Source organism: Solea senegalensis, linkage group LG19, assembly GCF_019176455.1.
Source record: "Solea senegalensis isolate Sse05_10M linkage group LG19, IFAPA_SoseM_1, whole genome shotgun sequence".
NCBI lineage: Eukaryota > Metazoa > Chordata > Actinopteri > Pleuronectiformes > Soleidae > Solea > Solea senegalensis.
The window spans coordinates 9,000,772-9,027,089 of record NC_058038.1 but is presented as its reverse complement, the minus strand read 5'-3'; the positions used below and the strand labels follow the sequence as shown (position 1 = coordinate 9,027,089).

The following is a 26,318-nucleotide window of genomic DNA, read 5'->3' as shown; positions in this document are numbered from 1 at the left end:
GATTTTGATTTGACGTGTGTCAAAAGTGTTGTGTTGATAGATTCTTTCCCATGTGTTTTATTGTTTGTATTCATTTTCCATGCCATCTGTTGCAAAACAGGTTGAATGTCTTTGCTATATAAATACAATTGCCATACTGATTAATGAAGACTAAGAATTTGTGTGTGGTCTTGAAGATCTGTGAGCTGTACATCATATGCATGAAAGGTACAACAAACAAAGTTTCCTTTCTAGTTCATTATAGACTTGTTTATAGATTTAAATATATATATATATATATATATATATATATATATATATATATATATATATATATATATATATATATATATATATACATAACCCCTAACCCTAACCCCTTTTAGAAAACTAAATATTGTTACAAGTTTTTATAACACAAGCTCTAATGAATGCTATTTGTACCAAAAGTGTAACATTAGTATCAACAATAGTCAGGTACCGGCTCCTCAAATCAAATTCAGCTTAGGGACCCATAAAAGCTTGGGCCGACCCCCATAGTAGTTGTGTTATATTTTGTAAACTGTATATTGTGTAAATAGTTGGAGAAAGGGTAAAGTACTCGTTAAACCGAGTTAACAGTTAAGTTTATACTTCTGCCTACTCCTCTTCAAACATTAAAGAAATGTAAATGTATTATGAAAAGGAAAGTTAGTGAATGATGAATATGTTTGAAATGATCTATCTATCTATCCAATTGCCATTGCCATAGCCCTTACAGATTAATGAAGACTAAACATGTGTGTAATTTGTGTGGTTTTGAAAGGTACTGTACCAATAAAGTTAATTCTTTAGTTCATTATGGACTTTTTTTTTTTACTATGACTTTGTAATTTCATTTTTGAAAATGAATATATTTGAGTTTATTTAAATTTAATCTTTTCTTATGTTTTACTTTAGGAAAGACACCTCCAACCCCACCCCACCTGAGTCGCGCTTTGGATTGATGATGCAAACATGCCGAAGCAGCTGCTTTGGTTCAGTGTACATTTTATTGTGATGTCAAACGCAAACGTTGTACAGCGTTTGACAACTTTAAATAAAATAATCAAGTTTAACCTGGAAGAAGAAGATGAAGTCGAGGACTAAAACAGGAAACTCGGTGCTTAACCTGTTGCCAAACCGTGGTAACGGCGACACCCACAGGTGAGCTAACACGATAATTAGCTTAGCGTTTACCCTGATAAAACGCCTTAAAAACATTGAAATACCACTGTTTTTGTAAGAACACATCACAGAGAAAGGTATTTAAGTCAAAAATAGTGTTGTTACTACTTCTACTACTTATATTGTGTGACAATGACGGACTGAGCTGTAGGGGCAGATAGCAAACTTGATAACTAGCTGGACAGTTGATTAACCGACAAGAGGGAAAAATGAATGTGGTGCTGCACACTTAATTACGCATTTTTAGTATTATATTTAATTCTTCAGTTTTGTTCATGTTTAAGGGTGGCAGCTTTATGAAACAATTTTACAGCCTGAACATTTTTTTTTTTTAACTGTGAAGCTTGTTTTAATCTGAGAGGTATACATATTTATGTGCCTGGCAGTTGGACTGCTCATTATTTTTTAATGCTTAATTAGATGTATACAGTAATACATTTAGTAGAACTGGGGCTCTCTGTTGATTGTTTGGATTTTCCCAAAAGCGATCTTGAATTTTTAATATAGTCCAGACACAACGTGTGCCCTATCCATTAGTCCATTAGGGAATGTTTTGATTCCCCCTCGAATGCTTGTTTTCAGGTTTCTGTTGTTGAGACTTAACTGTCACAGGTGTATTTGTGTAATGTTCTGGTACATAAAACACTGAAACAAGCATTGACAGAATGTGTGGCATGTGTAATGTATTCAGATTATGGCAATGATCCACATGACGTTTGTTTGAACACATGTCCATGCACAGGTCAACTCTATATGATATAGTTAGAATATTTAACCTGTGCAAGCAGGGTGACTTGTAAAACGTTGTATAAAAGATTGTGATTTTTATGTATTTTGTAGGCTGTGTATATTGCTTAATAGATCTAACTCTAATTATGTATGTATGTGCACCTGCATGTGATTTATTTGTGTTGTTTTAAAATCAGAAACAATGGTCATACTTATAACTAATAAGATAATGAGATGATGTTCTGGCTTACTTGGTCTACTCGGTCCATATCACAACCTGATTTAACACTCTTTTCTTTTGTTTTCTTTTTTGCTGCTTTCCTCCTCCTGTCTACTTGTATATGTTCACATGCTGGCTCTCTCTTGATTGATACTACACAGCTCCTTACAAAGATAAAATGCCTCCTGTTCGCTATTTCAGTGTTTTATGCATACGGCACACCCTGAGTATTATTTTTTTATTCTACATCTGTGCGAGTGACATTGCCATGCAGCTTGTCTTACTTTTTTTCCTTTTTTTTCTCGTGTCTTATTTTTGTCCTCGTCACTCGCTGGAACCTAAATCCCTGTCTTCACTCCTCTGTCTCCACTTCTGCTTCACTTCCCATGACACACGCCCCCATCGTTGTCCAAGTAGCCCCCACAGTTTCCCTCTCTGCTGTCTGTATTTCCGGCAGTCTCTGATTTTGCATCCATCCATCACTCTGTTTGCGGTGACAAGATGTGAACTATGAATGGCTGAAAGACAAATGAGTGAAGGTGGCTGGGTAGGAGCGGAGGAGCAGAGAGGAGTTAACCTATTCAGTTCAAGACTTGGCTGTGGATCGAGCAGCAAGGAGAGTGTCGCCTACCCTCCTCTTTCTCTCCCCTCCTCCCCTCTCCCCTCTTCTCTCTCTCTTGCTCTCTGTGCAAGCGTGTGTGTTGGTGTGTGCGACTCCCGTTTCTCCCGACTCTGCTGTTGTACGCTGCTGCCACAGATGAGCTGGGAAGAGGAGGTAAAGCGGATGTATCTGGCCAGAGGAAAAGGAATTCAGGAGGAGTTTGAATCGGCATGCAAGACTACCCAGCAGCTCTGATCGTCAACAGGGCTTGCTCTCTCACTCTCTGTGTTTCTCTCCCTCTCTTTCACACACGCACGAACACACTCTCAGACTCACACACTTGCGCCGGGTGGATGTCTCCTCGCTAGGCTGAACGAGAGAGGTGCTGTGGCTTGTCTTTAGTTGGAGGGCATGGGAGATCCCAGGAAACCTGGATGTGTGTGCGTGTGTGAATCAGTGTGAACACTCATGCATGACACTATTACTGTGCTGAGTGTTTGTGTGTTTTTGAATGGAGATGAGTAGGGACATTAAATACACAGAGGCAGCTCTCACCTCTTGCTCCGGGTGTCACGCAGGACTTGCCTCTGGGATTTTTGTCAATGAAATGAAGCTGTCACAGAGGGCAACAGAATGGTGGGGAGGCAGGCAGGCAGGCAGGCAGGAGGGGGGTCGCAGTTTTGGATTTATTTAAAGTGTATGTTGAGCAGCCATGTGTAAGAATATGTCCAGGGGATGTAGTACGAGCTGCTGTCGGTGTCAGTAACTCTCGGCTCAAGGGAGTGATTGAGAATAGAGGAGGAGAAGGATGACCTGTGGGGAGTATCTTTGTCTCTTACTGTCCTTAGTAGTATTTGGTTTTGTGGTGATATTTGGGGTCACGTTTCCTGTGTGTTTGCTGAGGATTTCTGTTTATGTCCTCTATTTAACCATTCCACTTTCTTCTCTCTGTGTACCTACACTTAATCAGAATGGCCTATAGAATTATGAGATGTATATTGAAGTCTTTTAATAACATTTCCTCTCTGTCTGTGCAGGTGTGAGTGCACCAGGGGCTCCCTGGCTGAGGAGCTGGAGGGCTGATGATGGATCTGAAGGAGCGCTGTGGAAGTCAGGGGAGTCAGGAGAGCTCCAGCTTGCGTCCCTCCTCCTGGCAGACCTTTGCTCACACCAGCACACTTCATGGCCTGCGCTTTGTTTTCCCTTATGGTCAGCCCAGTGTGCGCCGCTTGCTTTGGGCTGCAGCTCTGCTGGCCTGCTTGGTACTGTTAGCCCTGGAAAGTGCTGAGCGTCTGGCCTATTTCCTCTCCTACCCTCATGTGACCAGTGTGGATGCTGTAGTATCCGGCAGCCTGGTCTTCCCTGCCGTGACCATTTGTAACCTCAATGCTTACCGCTTTAGTCGCCTCACGCGCAATGATTTGTATCATGCAGGAGAACTGATGGCCCTGTTGGATGTGCACCTGAAAATCCCCCAGCCGCACCTGGCAGAACCAGATGTGCTTGCTTCTCTTCTGGAAAAAGCCAACTTCACCAAATACAAGCCCACACCGTTCAGCATGAAGGAGTTCATGGAAAGGATCGGCCATGACCTGAAAGAGATGATGCTCTACTGTCGCTACCAAGGCCAGGAGTGCAGCCACAGTGACTTCAAAACCGTGAGTCTAATTATGTTTTTATTTTTTTTAACATCAGCTCTGTTCTGAGAATAGTTTGTGTCAGTGTGTCCTAGTTGCCTCCCAGCCCTAAAATGACTGTGGCAGGTTTTTGGGTTGCGTTTTTGATGGCTGTTCTGTCCTTCCCACGCTGCCATGCTGGGAATCTCCTGCTGTGTTTTCTCCTTGTGACTGCCTGGCTGCACAGAATGACTCTCATGCTTTGTTTTGCAAATGCAATTTTTGCTGTTACCTTGTTGTTGTCCTAAGCCTTCACATGATAAAATTGTATTTATGGCACATACATTTCTTCATATCAACAGGTGTGTATTGTTTCAGTTACTGAAGAAAAGTTATTATTTTGTCTTGGGTCATGGTACATTCAGTACATTCCACCCAACACATTCAAAGTATGTTTGTGGGCCTGCTGATTACAGCGACACAAATTTACTATTATTTGGATGGTTTCTGATATTAATCTCTTCAAAAAAGATTGTAAAAAAAAATTGTATGGCGTAAAGTGTAGCGTAGAGTGGGTTGTCTTAATTATTGGAATGCAGTGCATTTTTTGAACTGATAAAACTGCTGATTTTTAAAGGCCTTTATCTTTCAGCATATTATTTTTGGCAGATAAAGCAGCACCGTTTGGCACTAACTTGGTTTTGAACCAATGTTCTGAACTCCCACTTGTCACATACTTGGGCTCTCTCAGACTGATTGTTCACAAAGTGTGAATATGTGGAAAGCACATTGCATATACCACATGAGAGTTAGAAAAAGGAAATGGTACATACAATCTTTTTTCTTTTTTTTTTTTTTTTTTTGACCTTGCAAGCAAAATCCTGTCTGTTCTGGTTATTTCTCCAGTGACAAGCAGAATGTCACCATGCTTTTTAAGATCTTTTAAAATGTCATCAGAAATGTTTTTGAAGGATTTTGTTGCTGGTACTTTAAAGGGCCAAGCTGCATGGTCTGACCTTACCACAAATGATGTGTTCATGCCTGCAGACCATTTTTAAATTCATCCACAGAATATATTTGTTCTATTGTTTAAAGATTGTTAACACACTCCTGACTTGTGTAATCCATCAAATTGAAAAGCAGGCCTGCATTATTTTTGTTGTTGCCTACTAGTTAAGGACTGATTGATTTAGAGAAGACAATGTCGCATAAAAATAACAAAAACTGGAGGCACTATGACAAGGATTTTTTTGAATCCAAATTGAATCAAATCCCAAATTGAAACTAAATGGATTTAGGTTTTAGCATTGTTATAACATACAGGCAACAGTATGTTATAACAGTAGGTTATGACTAAAACTCGAATAATTAAATTTAGATCACATTTTGTTGGCATTTAGGAAAGAAAACAACTGCTGGTTGTGACATTTTTACAACCAGCAGTTGTTTACCAACCTGAAACAAGATGAACAACATTTATACACTGTTTTCCTTTTAACAGTACCTTCATGAGCTACATTAATTCCAGTACTGTGAGTCCTAAGACACAGAGGCCTAAAGTTTATGCGTTCTATGTCAAACAGATAACCATACCTGGAATTGACATGATTTGATTAGTTAGACTGTGGTTGTAAATGTATCCATCCACGCTGTTGGTTTATAATGTGTCAGTGATCTTTGGCCACATGTTTCAGTTAAATTTAAATTATTTCTGTGAGTCCCGTGCAGGTGCTTAGAGTTAAAATGTTGTACTTAAGAGATGGATATTTAGTCTTTATTAATGGTTATTTAGGCAAACAAATGTCAAAAACAGGGTCGTCTTTTAGGTGAATTCCAACTGATTCACAGCTTCATCAGTGACATTTTTTTTGTCAGGCTCAAAATGACTATTGATGCAAGTAAAACAGCATTCCTGGATCTGAAGTGCTTTTGTGAGATCTTTAAGTAGTGAACACTGTAGTGTCATTAATACACCTCAGCTGTATGTAATCTAAGATGTTAACACCTGTTCCTGTTGAACTGGAACTATAACGCCTCACCCCAAGAGGTTCTCAGTCCACAGATACTAACTGGTAAGTAATTTTCTGTTTGTGCCTTTGGATGGATGCATCTTTTTGAGCTCAGATCCATATTGCAGTGAGCTGCTGCAAAGCTAGTGAGCAAAGTGAACTATCCATTGCTCCTGTCTGCCAGGGGAGCACATGTGATTTTTCATAATTTCGTTCTGTTGAATCTTAGGGAGGGAAAGGGAGTTAATGCCAAGCTTGCTTGGCTGTCTCTGCCTTCTCATGTAGCCCACTGAGTCTCTATTTGACTCCCCTCAGCCAACCATCTTGCATGTTGTCTGACACGCCTCTGACCTTAAAGCTGAGTTCAAAGATAATCGCGTTGACAGAGAGGCTACTAGAAGGCACAGTCATCCTCTTTGCTCTCTGCCTGTTGCTGCTGTTGAGCTCCTCCTGACTTCTCACTCCCTCATGGATCTGACTCTTCTCTTTCTGTCATTGCAGTGACACACCTGATTGGAATGAGGGAAAAGAAACAGCTCCTTTAAAAATAGAGAAATACATGTACATCCACAAACAAATACAAAAACACACTAACATTTACTGGACACATGACACTCCAGGGACCTGAGTCAGCGTTTGAGTGACATTGTGATGAATGACCATAGGGGTGGGATTATGGGAGTCGATTAGGTGTGACTTTATGGAACTGGAGCAGAGCATGACACAAAAGAGATGCCGGTGACATCAGTGTGCTCATTTACACCTTTATAAAAAAATGTGGAGATTACTCATCTTGTTAATTTATGTTCATGTGCCACCCACCTCACCCGAGCCCTCCAGAATAAGCACTTCAATAAACATGTGCTTAAGAATTTAAGAAAGGAGGGCACACCTTGTGCCAAATTCAGCAGTCCTCCCATCCAATCATATGTATGAGTATGAAATGAACAATACACAAGCAGACTTAAGCTTTTTCAATCCAGTATCTCTGCATGAATGCTGAGATGTCTCCATTAGCAAGGTGTGACTGTGGATCAGTGAGACAGTTTCTGAAAATACAGCCCTGTGTTTCCCACAGGATTGGACTTGTTTGTGGTATTAGTTAGGGATGCTTTGATTGCAAATATCTCAATTACCATGTATTTCTGGTTATATTAAGAACAATGCTGTCATCGGGTACAGCCGTTCAGCTCTTTGTTAACATGAATAATTAATTTTTATGTAGATCTAGTCAAGAGTTGAAGTTCAAATCAAGCATCATATGGGGCAAGAAGGCAATTTAGGTGGCCTTGAACATAGCATGGTTGGTGGCAGATGGGCTGATCCGAGTATTGGGATTTTCAAGCACCACCATCCCTATGGTTTATAGATAATGGTCTGAAAAATGGTGTGTCTGGGCAAAAATGCCTTTTTGATGCCAGAAATCAGAGAAGATTGGTCAGACTGATTTCAAAAGATAGAACGGCAGCTGTAACTCAAATAACCACTCACTTTTGAATGCACAACATATCATCCCTGTAGCAGATGGACTACAACAGCAGAAGACCACACCAGGTACCACTCCCGACACTTTATTAGCTGTCTTGTGTACCTAATAATGTGGCCTGTGAGCTTACGTTCAGCAACAATGCTACAGTTGTGTCAAACAAATAATGTATGTTGTCATAACACAGATCTGCAGAATGCTTATCAAACAGATACACACCAAGCTGAGGTGAGAGATGAGGGAGTGATGGAGAGAGCAAGAGGAGAGAAGGGAAAATATATATTAGATGCAGTGCTAGTAGGAACAAAGTGATCCTGAGATTTGTCAGAATGTGGTTGCTTCATTACAGAAAATAAAATCTGTATATCTGTGTTAGATAATTATGATCTTCATTATTTTGTAGTTTATATTTTTATTTTAGTGACCCATAGCCTTAGAAGGTGTGATGAAATCAGAACGAGTAAATAATGTGAGAGAATTAATTGGTTTCCCCTTTCACTGTTTGTTTTAATGTGCGTGATTACAACCTTGTCTAAACACTGATTGATCATGCTGACAAGCCACATCAGTCTCGGCCCCTTGAATTATCTCAGTTTGCCTGGCCTGCACTTGCCGCATGCTTCAGTTACATAAATATAAAGACCCCTGGTTCCCTGCAGGTCAGGGATGACCCTGTCTCTCACACACACACACACACACAGTGTGAAACCTTATAGCTGCCAGACCCTCAGCTCTGTATTACACAGACACTAATTGGACACTCCTCTGTTCCTCTTACCAGAGCCTCGTTGGATGAGCACTGCAAATCTGTAATGGCGCTAGCTGTTTACTGCTACAGCAATTAGCCGTTACACGGAACATATGGCCTTATCACTTCCCTTACTGATCGTTGCATGGCTAGATTTGCCTGCCAGCACAGTTGCACAAAACTGGTGTCAGTCACAGAGTGGGGAGGATTTGTCCCCCCAGTCCTTGTCTCATAATGTCATCTCACTAGTTGTATTCTATCATCATCAAATTTGCTTCTTAACAATTTACAGACCTGTTCATTACTCATGTGACATTACTGCTGTATTTTGCATTCCTGGCAGGCATTACGTCTGAGTCTGTTAAAAGACATGGAAAACACCACTGCCACTCATAAGCCCCACCACTCTAAAACACCTTGGAGAGGCAGCCTGCTATTTAACCAGCTTGGAAGAAAAGCTGGAATACAGCCACAGACCGACAGCTCAGGATAGTGCTTATGTGGTAAACACTGCATCTGTCTGCAGTTGTGGATTATGGTAGGGTGTTGATAAAGTGTGTTTCGTGATGAGGCTTTAAGTGGCAGTTATTTTCTTTTTCTTGTCCTCAAACAACTGATACTGATTTTGGGCTGCACTGACAGTTAGCGGTATAGTGATTAATTAAATGAATAACTGACTTATGTGTTTTTCTTTATGTTAAAATATAATATAGTGTGGCTTCATCCATTTGCAGAGATTTAATTATGAAAGTGATTTTCTTGTTGCCCAAGAACTTACTTAAATAAGTTGTGACTTTAAGTGCTGACCAGAGGTTCCCATGAGGAATAATTAGCCAAATCATGAGCAAATGAATTCAAAGTTCTTTGGCAAACTGACCTGGTCAGAAATGAGCTGTGAGCAGCTTGTGTTGTGTTGACTACATAAGCTAATTTTTTACTTTTTGACATAATGCTGAGGATGTGCTCTGAATAAAGCATGCAACAATTTCAATACTTTCCGAACAAATTGCTGATACTACTGAATATTGAAAAATGTCTTGTCATTTGGTACCAAAATTCATTACCTAAAGAGCAGAGCCCTTGAAAGGCAGTTATGTAAGCTGGGCTTCAAAATCCTTAATCATCACATGTCGCATGCAGGTAGATGGAAAGCCAATTTAAATCTGTAAATAAACAGATGCAGAATCTCAATAACTGCATCAGTTAACAATGTTACATGGTACTCTGACACCTTTTATGTTGGTACATCAGTGTTTTTGTTCTGCTACTACTTCATGATAATAGCAAGCATTGCATATCTTTATCACGTTTTATGCTAACCTATATCAAAAAGACAGTTCTTGTTGGACAGATTGAACTGTAAACATCCGATTAGATATAATTCTGCATTCATGTAATCCCTTGTATGTCACCACTCTGCTGCTGGAGATGTTCCGGTCAAACTGAAAAGGAGTGTAAATGCATGGTTTTCCAGCTGATGGAGAGCAGAACAAATTGTTAACTCAGGTCAGCAGGAGTAACCTTAACAGTCACCAATCATGCTAACAACAAAACAGTATGAGAGGCAATCTAATGCTGTTTTTGCAGTTTTTCACAGACCCTTTGGGAAGCTTGGTGTCTGTTTCTTTGAAAAGTAAAGTGCAGGGAAAGGCTGGCAAAACACTGGGAGTGTGAAACTCCACCTCACAGCAGGGAGTCTTCAAGCTCCATTGGTTCTTGTACTGAAAAATAGACAGAGGACCTATTCAGACCTAGTATTAACATACATTTGGGGTAAAGCTATTATAAGTACATAGCTATAACGTCATTTCACAACTGGTATCATAATGCGTTTCCAGTGACCATTCGTTTCCAGTGACCATTCCAGTGAGATAAGAGTTTTCTTCCTGTTCTATAAGAAAACAAACCGCTACATATTTTTTATTGACAAAGACTGAATTATGTTGTTTTTTGTGACTTAGTGAATGAACATATGTGAAACATTGAGGAGCTTGGAAATATTTAATTATGAAATTGTAGCTGGTCAGAGGTCATTGGACAAGCAGGGGGTCCAACAGCCCACATTGACATTCACTTTGCTAAAATAATTTGGCCACGTGTCCCAGACCACCTCCAAATGTGGTCTGGCCATAGGCATCAGATATATGTCCCCAGCACTATTTATGATCAGCAGTCTTGTCCCCACTATTTTTAAAACATTTTTGTGTGTGTGCCCTCTGACTCGCACACGCGTTAGACTCATGTTTCAAGACGGGTTGAGTGGGTTGCCGACATCACCGGCAACCCTTGTTGTCCGATTTACATGGATTTACCTTTTCCCTAATACGAGTGTCAGAGCCACTCAATACACTGTAATGTAGTGCATATTGTAATGAAACATCAAACGGATGTTGTCCCCGGCACTTCTAAAAACAAACTGATGCCCTTGGGTCTGGCCCCCACTGCCTTCATGGTCCCATTCAGACTTGGTATTTACGTCCATCCTAAATTAAACAATGGGCGCTGATTTGTGTAAAGTTCGCTGTTAACCTGTAGCAGGTCAGAAGACATCAGCCAAGGAGACGATCTGTAATCTGTCAGATTGTGTTCATGCAGCACAGGAATGTGGCCACATACGTTCTCAAACCATCTTCAAATGTGTTTTTTGTAATTGGATCTATTTCTGTCTTTGGCTTTGTTGTCTTATAGGTAGATATAAAATAAATTAAGTCATGTCCAGTTATGCCCAGTACATGCTCCCTAATACTGTACTTTAAGTTACTGGTTAGATAAACCTGATCTGTTGTGTGTATGGGTGTGTGGAAGTAAACCCATATCAATTGGCAGGAAACATTTCAGGCAGACTGGATTGCCTAAAGAAAATCTAAAGCCATGTCTGAGAGCAGAAGATACAGTACTTTCACTATCTCTGTGCATCACTTGGTTGTCAAAAAGAGTAGGACAATCCACCCATAGACTTTGTAAAATAAAGTCGAATCCACTGAAAACATGTTTAATTTGCTGACACAGTTAATACTCTTATGGAGAGAGAGAGAGAGAACAATGTCAGTGACTGAGGAGAGGAGAGGAGAGGAGAGGAAAATAAAAGTTGGGACATGTAGTTGCAGTTTGTCTGGATGTTGGCTGTTATTAACACCAGAAAAGTGAGAAGAGGAACCTGAATGAGTGCAGAGCAGTAATGGCCCATTAGACAGAAGCCTGACTTGAGACCCTTTTTCATCTTGGTCACAGGAGGTGGAAGAGGAGGTGAAGGAAAAGATGTGTGTGTCATGTTGCTCTGTGTTTCTTCTTGATTGTTTGTGTGTTTTGAAAGTGCTGGAGAATGTGTTTATATTTTCACATGTCTTTCAGTGTGTTAATGTGCTGTGTCATGCAGTTATTCTTGGTTTATTGTTTGTGTTGAACTGTGACCTCAGCTAATGTGTTTTTTGCCTGTATGTCACTAAGACTAAGATTTCCTTTAACTGCATCTGAATTTGTGGGTGAGGCCTGCAACCATGGGGGTAATTGTAGTTATGAGGAAGCTGTGTGAAAGGTGATTGTAAAAGGAAAATCCGATTTTTATTTTCAAAAACAAAGCACATTTATCTTTTAGTGAACATTATGAAATAGGTTTTGATTGTAATAATTGTACTATGGCTTGTTGCCTGTGTAACTGCTGAAAGTTGAAATCAAATTTTTATGCTCCTTGTAGCTGCAGTGGTTTGGCCCAGCCAGGTTTCTCATTAAGCATTAATTATCTCAATATTCTCCTTGAATATTAAGTTTAGTCAACACATTTTGTTTTGTTTATCTTTGAAGTTGACAGCTGATGGTTCAGCTCTTTTTAGCACCAGGGCAAAGTTAATACTGCATGGGCTCATGTGTTTTCAGCAGTTGTGTTTTCACTGATAATGGCGTTTGCAGTTCAGTGTGCATGCAGAATTCTGAGAGTGGGGCTTTCCAAATTAAAAGGGCAAGGGAATTTATTTTACTTTTTTTTGTCGTTTTCTACTTGGTTAAAAATTGTAATGGATAAGAATTCTGAACCATGTCAGTGTATTACAGAGAAAAATAAGCAAAGCAAAGTTGACAACTCTGCTTTCCTTATTTTCCTCTGCCATGGTGATGTGAATGTGTCCTGATGTTTAAGTGCAGAGGACTACATAAGCAATTCTCTGTAGCATAAGGGCAGCTTTTAGGATGTAATCCACATAGTGGTCAAACCTGTGATTTGATGCTGGCTGTACTGATACTGTTCCTCTTTTTTTTATGTCTCAGTCTTCTTACCCTCTCCATAATTTACCACAGTGAGCTGAGCTGAGTGTTAGATGCTCAAGTCTGGTGCTGAAATGATCACATTCCCTCTTTAAGCAGCCTGACAGCCTCTTTGAGACTCCCATTTTGTCCACCTGTCTCTCTCTTTCTCTTTAATCTCTGTAAGCTACCCTAGAGCTACCCTCTTCAGATCTCAGTGATCAGACTCAATTGAGAGCTGTCTGTCTGAAGCCTCCTGGGTCTTTTTTCCTGGGGTAAAACATATTCAGGCTGCTTTAATCGAAAGTGACCATTGTATATGCCCTCATACATTGAATTGCACAACCTCGATTGGATTTGATAATAACTTTTTCCTTGACGTTATCATACACAGAAGGCAAGTTTAGCACAAGTTGAGTTTTGAGGAAAATTTGGTCCAAATAAGAATGGAAGAGTTGCCTGTTTTAACAGTTGTTTTCTTAGTTACGCCTACATCCTTATGATGGATGCAGCGATGTCTTGTGCTATGCTACACGTGCATGACTAGGCTTACATACTGTGGGTTTTCTTGATGTCTCATGGGGAACACAAAACACTCCCTCAGTGGTGGTTTTTAGAGAAGCGGGAAGGGGTTTGAATTTGGTCAGTATGTCGCCTAAATCAGCAGTTCCGATGATAACGTAGAGGTAACATGCTGTCGTGCTACAATGGCTACAACCTTATCTGCATGTACCGGACCTCATATAGCACACTAATGGTAGACCAATATTGCCTTGTTTAATCAGTGTGGCTCTACTTATCATCTTAGAAAGATGTTTAGTACCTTAAAAGGTGTGTGGAATGAGGTGTGTTTTCCTTCAAATGTTATAGTCTCAATAAACAATGTGATCTGTATTTTTGTTGCATACCCGTTTGTTGTGATGTGTGCATTTTTACTGTGTCTGACTCTTGGTGCTGACAGCTGATAAGAAAATGATATGTTTTATGTTTTACTCCTGAGACCTAATAATCATTCATCACTCATTTCCAACTGCCTCCCCTGTTACTCTTGTAACTTACTCTTGTAACTGGTTTGTGGAGTTAATAGAACAACTGTGTCACTACCCATTGTTATCACGGTTTGTTAGCCTAATTACTTAAAACGGCTGAATGGCTGAACTTTGTGTTATTCTTTGTTTTCTGTCCCCTAAGTCCTGTACACCTCATTATAGGTGAACAGTATGTGGGGAAAAAAGGAATAGACCAGCCACATGACTCTTGTTCCCATGGAGATGCCAAAAATAAACAACTCAGCAGTATAACAACATGAGTCAAAAGGACAGGCAGAACACAGGAGGTTCACGTTTTCTCACTTATAGGAAGAAATAGTGCTGGTAGAAATGGCTAAATTTGTAATTCTTTTATACTTACCAAACATGTTGAATCAAAAATGCCTCCGAACACAGACTGATCTCAATATTTTTTTGATATGCTGTCACATAAGCCTGCCACTCAGAATTCACATATCACTGGCCAGCATGTGCTGTTATGGATTCAGCCAGAACTTGAAATATCCTTTGAGAACTCCGTTTGGATGAATATTTTACCAAGCATAAACCTGTTGTTAAATTTTTTCCCAAATGCATGCACTAGAACCCCAACCCTTTTCATTATCCTCTATTATCTGTTCAGTCTTTAGTCTAATAATCTTATAAAAGTAACATTTGTTTCAGTTGTGCCATACCACAGTTGTACTTTCCCTCCTCAGCTTTGACACTTTTTTTTTTGACGTTTTGCTTTAGCAGTTGCTGCCTCAGTTTCCCTCCCCATTCATAATTTATTTATGGAGCATTTGCTTGGACGTCCTCAGATCTGGATCCAAACTGCGTTCTGTGATACCATATGTGACAACACTCGGAACATAGCTTATGCACAAGTTTTTTGTCAGCATGAGCCCTGGTGTGGTAGAGTTGGTGGTTGAGGAGTTTAACTTATTGCGAATATGCACTGACAGCAGGTGAGCAGCAGAGGTAGTGATTGATATGGGATCCTCATGGACATTTATTCAGCATCACATTCATATCTCTGGTCTGCAAGAAGGTCAATGACATACAAAGTGGTGCTGGCTTCTGCCTGGCCAACTGCATGATAATGGCACAATGAGTGGAATGTGTGTAAAATTATTAAACAGTATGTCACATAAGACAGGGTGCAAATGTTTTTATCTTTCAAAATGTAAATTACTTTTTGATCAATAATTTTGGCTAATCATCAGGTTTGATACAGTAATTTGCACTACATCTTTGGCAAACCATCACAGTCTGCATGCATAAAAGGTTTGCACAAAGTGAGTGATGACAGTCTTGGTGCCACTGATGACTTTTAGCAATCTGTTATTCAAACAAGCTGCTGTTAAGAAATTCATTTTAAATATCAACCATATGTCTCATAGTGTGGACATAGATATTCAATTGTCCACTGAGCAGCCACAGCGTGCGTGTGCGTGTGTGTGCGTGCTTGTGCGTGTGTGTGTGAAATGTAAATTTCGATTGGTGATCAACTCAATGAACTTTGACAGATTTTTATTGTTCATTGCAGTTTATAGCATGAGGTCAAACGTGTCAGGAACACTGCCATCAGAGACTCTAAATGAGCTTAACACACTTGTTAGTTTATTATTAATTACACATGGCTATATACTATGAAGACAATGAAGTCGTCATTAAAGCTGCAATAGACTACTTTAAGCTTGTCATTATGTTGTTAAAACAGAAAACGGATTGCACAATGCAATGGTGCTAGAAACAACACCATTGATGTATGTTTTAGTCACCCGAAAGCCTTGCTGTCATTATCTTGCCTGCAAGGAAGCACCTGTTGTTGTTTTATATTCAAAATACTGAACAATGATAATAGCATTCACCTGATATCTAAGGGACATTTATTATGACACAGCACATCAGCAGCTCTCAGGAGAAATACCTGTGGCCTTAACTGCATTTTGCTACACTGCTGTGTCTTTATAACAATGAACAAACAGAAACCACCAGGGACATGAAAATTGTTTGTTACCCCTTTAATAAAGGAAGATTAAAAACCAGAAGGAGGCTTTGCTGTCAGAAGAACAGGGGGATTATGATTATCTTAAGTAGTCTAATTGAAACCCAGTTCATCCCAGCACATCTGCTCCATTTTGTTAAGACTGCTACTTCGAATATGTAATTTAGACTGACCAAGAGGGTTGAAAAAATAATAAGAGTCATTAATTCTTGCCAACAGAGTGGCATGTGGGTGATATTTACTGTAACAATAATACAGACTCATGCTCCTCATCAGCTGGTCAGTTCCTCTGTGGAAAGTTGACCTGCATTGTCCTCGCTGTCACAGATGAGACTGTTCTCTTTTGTGGCTCCCCGATGTGTACAAAAGTTACCAAATGCTGTCCGAGCAGGAATACTCATCCTCTCCAACAAATTTTGGCACCTAGGGCTAATCGATGGGCTTCTATATTGTCTGAAACTTTAGTGCTGTCGTTTAGGTGCATGTTGCTTTGGATAAATGTGTCTGCTTATAATAAGCAAATGTACATAATATATATATATATATATATATATATATATATATATATATATATATAAAAACAACTTGTCAGCCTTAAACTATTTGTTTATATCCAAATGCTTACTTTTTTCTGTGATCCGTACACAGCTCCTATTCCTTTTCAGCTGTCTGCAACAAAATAACTTAAAGCTGTGTTTCACTCATGGTACATTTGTGTTTTGTACAGTATGTTGCAGTTTGGAGCAGTAAAGCCCTTGGTCAGGCTGGCTTTGAGAACAGTACCTTTACTTGGTAAATCAGCGAGATATGTAGCTGGTGGAAACACAGCCGAAGTATGTTAATCTGCAGTTACATACGTTTTGACTGGTCTGTATCTGTGTTAATATGCAACAGCTCGACGCTACACTGATACAAGGTCTCTGATATCCTCAGTAAACAAGACTCTTGGTGCACATGCAGGTTAAACTCATTAAACAACATGACACTGTTTAAGAGAGCATTTACTCTTACATTCAAAACTAAAGGATAACATAATTAAGATACATAATGAACTTACAACGGACCTTAATTTCTCCAATGACTCCAAGTTCAAAAGTTGGATACTGTTATTTCAGACTTCTTCAGAAGTTAATGTAATGTAACTTCTGTGTGTATTGAGATACTTGAACATTAGGATACTTTTGAGTCCTTTTTTTTAAAATGTATTTTATTTTATTTGAATCAATTTTCTTGAGACACTTTGAGTCATAAGATTGATAATCCCAGTTGACACTCTAAGAATGTCATGAAGGTCATAGTGATGATGGAAAGGATTGAGATTGTGCAGTATTAGGTTTAGAAAGACAGCCTTGACAGTATTGCAGTGATATAGAGCAGCATCCAAGGGCTGATTGGCTCTGGCTGAATGCAGACAGATCATAAATGAAAGTGGGAGTGATGGAGAAGACAAGAGCGTCAAAAAAGGCAACTGTTATTACCCTTCAAATTGAAGTTCAACTATCGCAAGAGATGAGAGAAAGAATTTTCCTAACTGACCAATCCTTTGTTCATTTTATGTACAAATATCTCTTTAATCACCCTTTAATTGTTCACATCACGTTTTGGATGCAGTTTGTGTTCACTTAATATTTTGTTTTTGTTTTATTTGTAGTAATACAAAACAATGAATCCACACCAGTACTTTAATCAGTGGAAAATTAGGTTTTAATTTTCTTGAATAAAAATTAAAATGAGTGTGGAGTATGATGGATGATGATTGCAGTTTTACTAACTGGGAAATAATGCAATCACCATTTTGGTTTATAAGCACAGTACTGTGGAAATGTTTTAGGCAGGTGTTTAAAAATGTAAAGTAAGAATTCCTTCACAAATACAAATTGTTTAATCAATTTACAAAATGTAGTGTGAGCTTACAGAACAAAACATCCAAATCAAATTAATATTTGGTGTGACCACCCTTTACCTTCAACCAGCATCGATTCCTAAAGATACAAAGAGATGAGTTGTTCCAAACATCTTTGAGAACAAACCATAGATGTTCTGTAGATGTAGACTGGCTTAAATCCTTCCGTCTCTTCATATAATTGGCAGACACACTTGATGATGTTGAGTTCAGGGCTTTGTGTGGGCCATACCATCACTTCCAAGACTATTTGTTCTTCTTAAGTTCATTATATTGGTTATATGTTTTGGGTCGTTGTCAGAATACATTTTGGCCCAGTCAGATGCCCCCCTAAAGTTATTTCCCGATAGATACTGTAAGTATCCGCTTGTATTGCTGCCATTTTATTTCATGTTTTCATGCATAGCTGAGTCATTTAACCTGTTTTCATGTCTGAGGTATGGCTTTTTGGCCTCAATTTCTCCAAACAGTAGATCTAGTAGAGCAGTCGTAGTCCTCAGTGTTGCCCATTTCTTTGTGCTTCTTCATATGAGCTTGAACATCACATCCGGCAAACCCCAGTCTGCTTTGAAATCTTTGGCTGGGAGAGACATTGCTATTAAAGTATAACTACCTTGTGTCTTGCTGCTGTACTCAGTCTTGTCAATGGTGTTTGACCTGTGGCATGAAAGTGTGTTCCACAACCTTTACCTTGGTAGCAGAATCTGGCTGTTGCTCACCCAGTTTCAAGTCTCCTGCGCAGCTGTTTCTGTTTTAGTTAATGACTGGGTTTCAACCTATGTATGAAAATTATTATCATTAGCACCTGTTTGGTATAATTGGTTAATCATGCACCTGACTATAATCTTACTTAATCCCTGACTTTGTGCAAATGTATTTATAAGGATTGATGCTGTTTTCAAGGCAGACTAGTTACACCAAATATCAATTTGCTTTTCCATTTTTCTTCTGTTTGCTCACTTTGCATTTTGTAAATTGATAAAAATAAACCTTGAGAATTTATAATTGGAAGATCATTGTTACTTCACAGCATTTTTAAGAACACCTGCCTAAAACGTTTAGTACTATACTGAATATGCTATATATAAGTGTATATATATATATGTTGATTCTCCTGAGCCAAAAAGGACTTGGTAGTTTCACTTGACTAAAACTGTGACAGACCCTGTAGTTTACTGTTCTTTTCACTGATCTGATGTGAAAGCTTCAGCAACTCATGTGGCCTTCACATAAACTATACCTTAGTGCCCTTTATGAAAAGCAGGTTCTCAACATTGTCGGTAATGAATGCTTGATATGCTTCCTCAGCTCTCTTGCTGTCTCTTAACAAGGTCACTAGTGAAGGACTTTTCCCCTCATGGACTGAGATATAATCAAACGTTTCGCTGTCCTTTCCAGTCCTTGTTGCATGATATTCCACTCATACTCCATAAATTATAGAGCTGAAATGATTAATCGATTGTTAATCGATTCATCGATTATCAATCGATTACTGAATTAATCGACAACTATTTTGATAATCGGTAACCGGTTTGAAGTTGTTTTCATGATTAAAACAAGATTTCAGATTGTTTAAGCTTCTTAAATGTGAATATTTCCTTAGTTTTTTGCTCTGGAGAACAAATAAATCATTAATAGTGAATCATTTTGGTTTGTGGACGAAACAAGACATTTGAGAACATCATAATTTCCAGGTTTGACAAACACCGATCAACATTTTTTAAGGTTTTCTGATATTTTATGGACCAAACGATTAATCAAAATAAATAATCGACAGATTAATCGATTATGAAAATAATCGTTAGTTGCAGCTCTAATGGCCAAGTGGAAAGGGAACTTGACTTGTAACCAGAAGGTCGCCGGTTCAAATCCCCACCCGGCCAAAAAGGGCTGGGGTACCCCTGAGCATGGTACCCAACCCCCCAATGCTCCCCGGGCGCCACTCAGTGTGGCAGCCCACTGCTCCTAATTCTAGGATGGGTCAAAATGCAGAGGAATACTTTCCCTAAGGGCATTAATAAAAAAAAAACTAATAAATTATGATAAAAATTAAATGAAGAAATGAGATGTAATATCATCGAAAGTGGTGCATGCATTAAACAAGCAGACTTCATAACCGTAGTACAGAAGACTTTCTTGTCTAATGAATCTTGAATCTTGAATCTTGAATACTTACCCTGCTTACTAACGTTATTCACTGTGATGACAAATCAGAAGTAATACAAAAAAACACACCCTACTGATTAAAATAAGAAGTGGTCTGCTCTTCTTAAACGACACATATGTTTACATTTAATAATTAAAGTCTGTGTTTTAGCTGTGTAAATCAAAGCAGAGGAAGACAACAGGGAACCATCTCCCTGAATGGAATATTTTCAAACAGAATGAATTGCAGTCATATAATTGTGACTCTTCTGGTCCACTGGCGACTGAAAGTTATCAGCTGATATATATTGTAAATATTTTATTAGGTGGTTTTTGTAGAGGCTGTTGAGAAGAGCCAACTACTAATGTGAATAAGAAAAAATATCATATATGGTCAAATGCAAAAATCCTGAATATGTAATATCCTAAAAAACATTAATAAATCAGTTTGTGATGACGTTAGAGTATCCTTGGTATCACACCACTTGTGTGAACCAGATTTATTTTCCTCCTCAGGAAAAATATACAAAGCTTTAAAGCAGCAAATATGAAAGGCAAAATTGATCTAGATGGAATAACTCCATTCAGCTTCTGACACCTTCCTTTGGTGTTCTCACCTCTTTCCTTTGGTGTCTCCTTTGTATCACTTAATTTATTTCCCCATTTCACCGCACAGGTCTTCAAAATTTTTCTTTTTACCTTGCATGTGCCTCATTGAATCTTCACCTGTGGCATGGCATCTTTCACAGGGGCTTGAGGTGTAGGGTCACTCCAGCTGAAGGCAGCAGCAAACATTGACATGTTGCAACTTTGGGGTTAAGAGCATTAATGAAGCTCGAATAGGTATTGACTTCCCTCTGCTTTGCATTTACATCATTAAACTTCACACTCTCCCCTGCAACATGGACTCATCTTTGCTTCTCAGCTTCTCCATAGTTATTGGAGCCATTAAAGTCTTACCATAATCAATGCTCTTCACTTACAAGGAGCTCCAGACCCTGCACCCTGTGCATGAACTTAAATATTCATGATGTCACCAATACAGAGCTGCGGGCCAGTTCAGATGAAGTTTTCAGTTTTGTGGTAGTAAAGCAGAGTAAATGTTTGGGAATGTGCATCTAGCCACACATGAGGTGTTTCATTGCTCAGCTTAATCAGAACCATATTACCTACATATTTTTGAAAAGAGGGTGAATAACTGCCTATCTGCCTATCTGCCTAATGAGTAACCAATTATGTTATATCACTATATCTTAATGGGAAAATCAAATGAGAAACAATTTGCAGATGAATCAAAACCAAAACAATTGATGTCTAAGATGTGAGATATTATTGATGCCATTAAATAAATATGTGCCTTTTGCTCACAGTTTAGTTCCTCAGCTCATTTTCTCGAAAAGTTATTTATTTTATTGAAGGGTTTAATTTCTTCTGATATTAGCAGAGGTGGTGTGTATTTCAAGCACTGATATGAAACATTCTAGGATGCCAACTTTCTTTTAGCTTATGTGAATTGGTCATATACCCTGACATTTAATTGACATGCACTTTTGTTAAATGTCAGCAGGGATTGGCTTCAGCTCTCCTTGTTACTCTTAAGCAGCACATAATGAATGGATGAAAAAAATCTTCATTGAAGGATCTTGGATTTTAATTTTGTGCCTTTTGTTTTGCCAAATAGACAAACCAACTCTACAGATGGGAGTGCTGCTGATTGATACCCTTTGTTTAGAGGGTTTGTTGTTATTGTAGCCAATCAGTAGAACAGAAAGCCATTATTGATCTCATCATAGCCAAGTGCAGAGGGAACACTATGGGCTCTGGCATTCCCATGCAAATAGCGATAATAATTATTCCCCAAGTGCCTCACTTGCTACCTTCTAATAGATTATAATCAGTAAAAACCCACTGAATTCAGGCAAGAGAAAGATGAATAGAAACACATTCACATTCAGGGACAATTGGAGAACTTGGATGTTAAAAAATATCTCTCTTATATAAGATCATACTTGCACTTAGTTTGAACATGGTACCAAACATCGCAGTAAAAAAAATGAGGGATGCACCGATCAGCTTTTTCACCTCCGATACCGATATCTGGAGGTTTAGAATCGGCCGATACAGAAAAACAGCATGGAATTTTGGTAACATTTGTTTATTTAATAAATGTGCACCAGTATAGCAATCTTAAATAAACCAATAGCTTCACAAGCTTGATAGACAATCAAAATAAACAGTTATTGGTTAATGGTTTAGTTTAGTACAAAAATGAATTTAACATCCAACACAAAAGCAGCTGAATAAACCAATATCTTCTAGATAGAAGCCCCTCATTCACAAGGGGCATTGTTTTTGCAACGTATTTCGCATGTTGCTGCAGTTGTCCCTCAGAATCACATGGACTTTGCTCAAAGGAACTTGTCACACATTTCCATTAAGGTAACTACAATCGCATCACTGGTGTGTGACCCACGGAAGTTTGTTGCATTCAGCATTGCACTGTGTGACACGTAACTGTCATCCAGCCATTGTGCTGTTAAACTTAGAAGTGACACAGTGGAAATGTCAGAGCTCCAGATATCTGTAGAGAAACTCAGAGCTTTGACATCTTTTATCTTCTCTAATATGCCGTTTCGGTACCGATACCAGATACAAATATCGGATCGGTGCATCCCTAAAAAAATGTCATGAGTTTCTCAATTTATAATTTAAAAGACTATAAATTATGTCACATTGTTTACCATAGAAGTATTTCTTTAAATTGACTTAAAATATTATGTTAATATTAAACAATTCCTTCTGCTGTTGTCAGAGGAGGTAGTGGAGTGATTGCTCTGTGAACACACATACTGTACAAACCCGACGAGGTGCTGCAGCTACATCACAGTGAAAATGATTAGCACAGAGTTGTGTTATGTCTTCTGTCTGTTTTGTGGGTGTTAAAAAAGGGTATGGGTGTTTTAAGGAGCGTGAGAGAATGAATGATGTGGCGGAGCCAACAGCAGCACTAATTAACAGCAGAGCTAATAGGGGAGCTAACAGAGATACCCCCTCAAGTACTGGGACAGTTATTGAGTATGGAAACTTATCATTATGTATTTTATGCGGGGACAAATTAGACACTGGGCCGCCAAAGTCCTGATCACAAATGGGAAACAACAACACACAACAAAAAAACAGCAACGGTGTACATGTGGAGATCTAGCAACAAAGGAAAGTCAAAACACATGCATGTATAAACTTTTAATATGAGGAGGTTTCAGGAGCTGATTGATTGGCTTATATGTTCAGCTCTGCAAGAATTAAATGAATCAGTTTGCCACTTATGGTCATCAAAACATATTTGCCACATTCTAGGCTACAGTAAATGGCAGACATTGGGAAGAAGCATTGATGTTTGAAGGTGGAAAAAGGAATGTCGAGCACCAGAGATAGTCTGTAACAATATGCAAGTGACCAAAAGCAATGTGATTGAGATGGGAAAAAATCTCTGCTGGAGCTTACTGCTGTGGCCCAGGGGGTTGTTCTGAGTGTCTTGAGCAGTGGTGATAAAGCTGTTATCCTCTCCCTCCACCTCCTCCTCCTTCCTGCCACTGTATCCAAACACCTCACTTTTGGCAAAATGGTGACAGGTAATTATCACATAAGGCCACACAAATCATCCCTCCATAGAAGACTGAGTGAGATTACTTCTGTTTACACAAAAAAACACACAAGGCTCTAAGTTAAAGTGTGAAATGTAGACAGTCTCAGATAATTTCAGTGTGCAAAGGGAAATTAACTTTCAAAATTAATGATTTAACACTTGTAAATGCTTGCATGGATGTGTGCTTTTTGTTTGCATAAATGTGGGTGTAGCCCACGAGCAACATCGTTCATCACAAAACTGTAGCACCCAGTGAGGATTAGGACAATAGGTGGTTATGAGCTGAAAGAACAGAGAAGGTGGTTATGAGTTTAGGGAGTCTGAGGATTGGTACAACAGGGTAGGAAGCAGGGTAGGAAGCACTTTTCTTGGAGGACAGCCTACATGTTCAAATGCTGTAAAGAAACAGAACCCCTGGGCATAATGCATCTACAGACCATATTTCTGATACATCTCAGCATTGTTTGTTTGTTTATTTGTTTAACCTATACCCACTTTAGTTTAAACCAGTATTTCACATTTTTATTATGTAAGGGTTGCTATGGATTTTTACTCATAAACATCAGTTTTAATGACATGAAGTACTACTCAGCCTGCGAAAACTGTTTTGTCTCTGCTTCAGGGGGAGCTTTGTCAGTACAAAAAAATACTTTGGTGACTATTACTATGATTTTCTTGGTTTGGTCACAAAGACTGTACATTTATTAAAGGCAGACAGCAGGTGGAGTTGGAGGGATGTGGACCTTTACCAGGCAGGGAGCTAGAAAGATTGATATAATGCTGCATTGTTTTTGTAGCTTGACCATATTTTGGCAGCTAAAATGCAGGTTGTTAATGTGTCCTTGTGCTTTTTCCTTATCATTGCAATGTACTTCTGACAATTTACTTTTTAACATGCAGTGTAATTAGCTGCTGAAGGAAATCATTGTAACCCTAATTTATTTAATCTACTTGTCAAGCAAGTTGTGATGCTGGTTATTCAAATAAATGCACAGCTAATTAAATGATTGTGATTAGAGATGAGTTGATACTATGCTCAGTATTGGTAGAGGCTGGGTACTAGTCAAAATGAATGGATCGTATATCAGACAGATAAAAATGCAAAATAAAATCAGCAACAGTATTTTAGTTAAATCATGTTGTGGGAGAAGAATATGGTGGATTTAAGCATTTCCTGGTTACTGTTACATTCATATTGTTAAAGTATTTAAATTTGACAATTAGGCCTTAGTGTGATACATTGCAAACAAATGATGGAAATTATATGACTCATGACACCATGTAGACAATCGAAAAGGGAATAAACAATTGTTATCATGACATAAAACCAACGATCTAAAGTCTAAAAATGGTAGAGAGAAAGATTGAGAATTAAATCAAGGATTTGGAGAATCATGACACCCCTAGTAATCAAGGAGTCTGATTTATTTACTTTAGAACTTTTAACTTTGAACATCAACTACAACACAAATATACTGCTGTTTAAGTCTATATGAATACTAACCGTGTTCCACAGGTGTTTCTATTATGTCATCCACCCTATTAAAACATTATAAACTTCATTAGAGGATTTACCGTTGGCGATGTATATTACACTGCAGTTGTTTTGGTGCTTCTGATAAATTACAACTGTGGATACACAGTATTTGTAAATATCAGTTGTTATGCACAGGCTGCATTGTCCCTGTTGAGAATGTATTGGTTGCTTTTTGGAGGCATTCTCTTCTGGGAACGTATGGGAATGTATATCCTTTGAAATGGCAATACACCTGATAGACAAAATAGATTAAACCTTTTTCTTTATCATATTGCCTAAAATGCTTCAGTTTCATAACAATTATATCTGAGTGTATTTTCTTCCAAAAATATTTTTGAGCAATTTTTTTTTTTTTTATGTTGCAGTAGTCAGTAGGCATTTAAGTGTTCATGTGCTGTGGGAAGTGTATCGTCTCATTTCTGGTTGCCAGCATTTCTGTGTTAGTGGTACTGTTTTTTTCCTGCTACATCTATGTTAATTTTGCAGTGTTCTTCAGTACAGCGGATAATTATCAGTTGTACATTTAAATAAACACTAGTTATTCTCAAGCACTCGTCGCTCTCTCCCAAGTTTCTTGCCAGTACCACAGAGATGCTAGTTACTTTTAGTAACTTTAAGTTTAGAAATTGTTTTTTCACTCCTCCTTACTCTTGCTTACTTGGTTTATCTTAGCTGAAATTCATGTTTGTAATATAGTACAAATAGAATTTCTCTGTAAAGGGTTGTTTGCTCATCAGAGTCTGCAGTTGTCTGTTGCCACTGCAGAAGGTGAGGAGACATCAGCATCAGCATTATAACCAGCATTATAAGGAAAAGCAGTTTTTTAATTAGTTTATGTGTTTGCAGTCAAGTAAATATAAACACACTAATAATCATAAAAATGCTAAACATTAGAGTTAATTGTTGGTCAGGCTAATAAACATTTGACCCCTGTAGGCAGTGAAGATGGCCAGGGGATAAAGTAAATTTTGTGTGCTGTGCTGCAAGATAAGTGAAAGTTGAGTCCAAAGAGCCATGGTGGCATTGGCTGGTCTCGAGGACGGGTACACAAGAATGCTTTTAACTCCTGATCCCTCTGGGAGAAAAAAAATGAAATTTTATTAAATCAAATTAAGTGGCTGGCAGGATGAGCCAAGACTCAAATGACTGTCATAAAAGAGCTTTGTAATTGTTGTGTACATTGTGTATGTACTTGTGTCTTATCCTATAAAGGTCTTG

General features: G+C 38.6%; 2 protein-coding genes across 3 annotated transcripts in view; both read left to right on the top strand.

Moving 5' to 3' along the window:
* Positions 1 to 26,318, top strand: part of gjc1 (gap junction protein gamma 1) — a 797,916-nt gene that overhangs the window by 605,447 nt on the left and 166,151 nt on the right. The window lies entirely within an intron of this gene.
* Positions 1,123 to 6,607, top strand: LOC122785263 (acid-sensing ion channel 2-like). The gene is made up of 3 exons (XM_044050991.1): positions 1,123 to 1,164; positions 3,773 to 4,393; positions 6,590 to 6,607. Exons 2-3 carry the CDS (start codon positions 3,818 to 3,820, stop codon positions 6,605 to 6,607), a joined length of 594 nt encoding a protein of 197 aa, XP_043906926.1. The 5' UTR covers positions 1,123 to 1,164; positions 3,773 to 3,817.

What these genes read in the sequence shown, in the direction of transcription:
- LOC122785263 (XM_044050991.1), top strand. Translation starts at nt 3,818, where the DNA reads ATGATGGATCTGAAGGAGCGCTGTGGAAGTCAGGGGAGTCAGGAGAGC.